Source organism: Coenobita brevimanus, chromosome 40 (genome assembly GCF_032717465.1).
Source record: "Coenobita brevimanus isolate Jiangsu-jjx chromosome 40, ASM3271746v2, whole genome shotgun sequence".
Lineage (NCBI taxonomy): Eukaryota > Metazoa > Arthropoda > Malacostraca > Decapoda > Coenobitidae > Coenobita > Coenobita brevimanus.
Genome location: NC_136993.1, coordinates 5,624,157 through 5,627,128, shown reverse-complemented (window position 1 = coordinate 5,627,128; position 2,972 = coordinate 5,624,157). Strand labels below are relative to the sequence as shown.

Here is a 2,972-nt window from a genome sequence, read left to right as displayed (position 1 = left end):
CAATGAGGATTTTAAAAAAAAATATTTACAAACCCCCACACAGTTATATTCTGTTTATGGAGGGCTTCTAGCTGCCAAAGGGTTACTGAACATTATATCCACACATTTTCGTGCCGAAAAAAAAAAAGAAAAAACGTTTATGAGATCTAAAACCATGTGGCAATAGGAAAATAGATAATTAAAAAAAGAGAATAAAGAAAAATAGGTAAAAAGTATTCACGAAGAAAATGCTAGCCCTTTCGGCTCTAACTAATGTCAATTATTTTCTACTTCAGACTATTCTCTATTTCTTTACCTTGAACTTACTTTTCTCGACGAGGTTAAGACGCCTATCTCACCCCACCAGATTAAAGTTGTACCTAATTTATATAGAGTGTTCTCTCAGTAGCAAGAATGAAATAATAACTGAAATAGGATTGAAGGGTATATTTCACACTCAAAAATAAGAGGGAAAGAGGGAAAAGAGGAGTACCTGACGGTCGTAGGAGTATCTGACCCGTATTCTTGTCGACTAAGAAGGCTCCCTAGCACCTCTTCCTTAGCTATTTATCTTCCAAACTACTCATTAATATCCTTGTTATTGCTTCGTGTATAATTTGATGTCGAAGTAGATTGCCTGACTATCAACAAAAATACAGTAAGGAAGCACAGTAAGAAATAAACGGGTTGAGGTAGAGGTGTTAGTAAGCTTCCTAACCACACCAGAATACCCTTCTCCGTCCCCTTTGTCTTAGCTTCGTGGGAAGGATATAGCATAATAGGGAAAGATCTTAGGTTGCAAAGAGTTATGGGAAGGGAAAGGAGTGTGTCGAGCAGATATTCTTTCTTTAGTCATATAATAGAAAAGCGCACTATTTAGAAAGGGGAAAGAACGTGTACACTGCTGGATCTGAAGAAACGATGTGACAGGGCAGACAAACAAGGAATGTGGAAGGTTCTGGGCATATCTGGAGGAGAGAGGAAATTGTGAATTGTTTTTAAGAATACGTGTTAGAGTTCAAGTGTTGCAGTGTATAGAGCATATGGTGAAAATTAGGCGAGCGAGTTCTTTTAATTGTTTGTTGGAGTGAAGTACCTAAGGAAGTTCTTGTATTTGAATTTGGAGTTGGAATTCCTAAAGGAGGCTTTTATTTGAGTGTTGGTTTGCAATACCTACGCGTGTTCTTTGATACGAATATTAGACTGGAAAGTCTATAGAAGGTCTTTGACTTGTGGGACCGGAACACCTAAGTGATTTCTTTGTTTTGAATGTGAGATTGGAATAGAGAGATGTCATGTTGTTATTGGAGGGCAGAGCTTAACCTCTTCATCCAAGTGACGTATTTTATGCTCCCTCAATAAACAGATTTTTTTTTTTGTGTTCGACTGTGGGCATAGGCTTCACAGCCTGCTCCTAAGGCCCAGTAGTCCTCCTACATATCCTATACCTCTATATGTCACCACTTCGGCGCTAACACCCACCGTCCATAATGAATACATGTTAGGGCTGTCTCATACAGGACTGGTGTATTGGTATTAGTGGGGGTATATTTACGACATGTCGGCGGGTCTTCTGGTAGGTCGGTTAAGTCAGCTTTCCATGAAATTCAAATCCTTAAACCGTTCCCTGCCCCAGCGGGGATTTGAACCTGGGTCCGATAGGACTGCAGGCCACCTCTCTACCGTCTCTTCTTTCAACTAGGAGCCGACTCTTCGACTTTACGGGGTTAGATACCGCCATCATTCCTTTCTTCAATACAATGAGTCTCCATAAAGCTGAATAAAATCTATTAAAGGCAGCAAGAATGAAATGAAAAATTGGTCATCGGAGTGATGGGTTTAATTCTGACACAAACGCGCTTTTATGCAGTCCTCTTCCAGCCCTGGTGCAAAGTCCTGTATTCCAAATCAAGGCAATGACAGCATCAGTTTTCCGTATTAGTCCTTCAGCCTGAGGTTGTCATTTTTCTCAGGCTAAGGCTAAAGCTTTTACTTGGTTCAAACTGTCGTTCTATTGAAGCCCAATCCCCGTGGCTCAATTGCAGAATATGACAATTCTCTGACTTTACGTCCTACCTGTAACACATATTTGTGACTAGCATCATATTCTGTTGCTAATCATTTGTTATTGCTCAGCATTCAAGGTGGGGAGTTATGAGTACATGGGAAATACGGATAACTTGAAACCTGTTGGCCAATAACGAGGCAGTTTTACAGTTAAGGTGAACAGAGTATACACGGTTTTTATATATGATCGTTATCGACTTGTAAAAATGAACTGGATATGAAAAAGCACGTCGAATTTTTTTCAGTCAGCCTTTATTACAAGATATTTGTATTCAAATTAGCAAGGACTTCATAGTAAAGGGATTAAATAAGTACATTTATTACAAATTCGATCATTATTCTATATATGCTGTGAGGAGATGTCGCGAATACATAAGATGACACGTCATAGAAGTAGAGGGATTAATATTTGACAGCCGACACCAGCAGAAACTTTATTTTGAACAACGCTCAGTACTGTTTGATGGCGCATATGAAAAATTCCTACATATCACTTGATTTTCGAGCGTGAGTAAGCCAAGATCTCTGCCAGTAGGGTGAGGGCGGCCAAGATGGAGCCAAGAATCAGCAGGTAGAAGGCGCCCTGCAGGTGATTTAGGTTCAGCACTTCCTCGTCTATGCCGTCCTGGGAAACGTATATTTCATTAGTACTATATTATGTGAATTCCAGCAGGTTATTTAGTCTATGGAATTTCGGTATTTCCTTCAGTGCATTCCTTATTAAGTTTATAAAAATCCAGTGACTTTTTTTTCTGACGACGATTTTATTCATCTTTGAGAGATTGGTTTAGAACTAAACGGATTGGATATAACCTTCATTTACCCCTTTACTGCTAAGGACCTGTTGTAAGCTGAACAAAATCGTCTAGTGGGAAAAAGATATATTACTCAAGACTTTACTTAAACCTAGGGTTTAATAACACCAG

At 39.2% G+C, this 2,972-nt stretch overlaps 1 protein-coding gene across 1 annotated transcript in view; it reads right to left on the bottom strand.

Annotated features, from left to right (window-relative positions):
* Positions 1-2,536: 2,536 nt before the first annotated feature.
* The window catches only part of LOC145397262 (glutamate receptor ionotropic, delta-2-like), a 29,431-nt gene continuing 28,995 nt past the window's right edge, over positions 2,537-2,972 (bottom strand). Inside the window, exon 9 of the mRNA XM_080270460.1 lies at positions 2,537-2,671. Coding sequence (XP_080126586.1) covers positions 2,537-2,671 — 135 coding nt within the window. The remainder of the gene's footprint in view (positions 2,672-2,972) is intronic.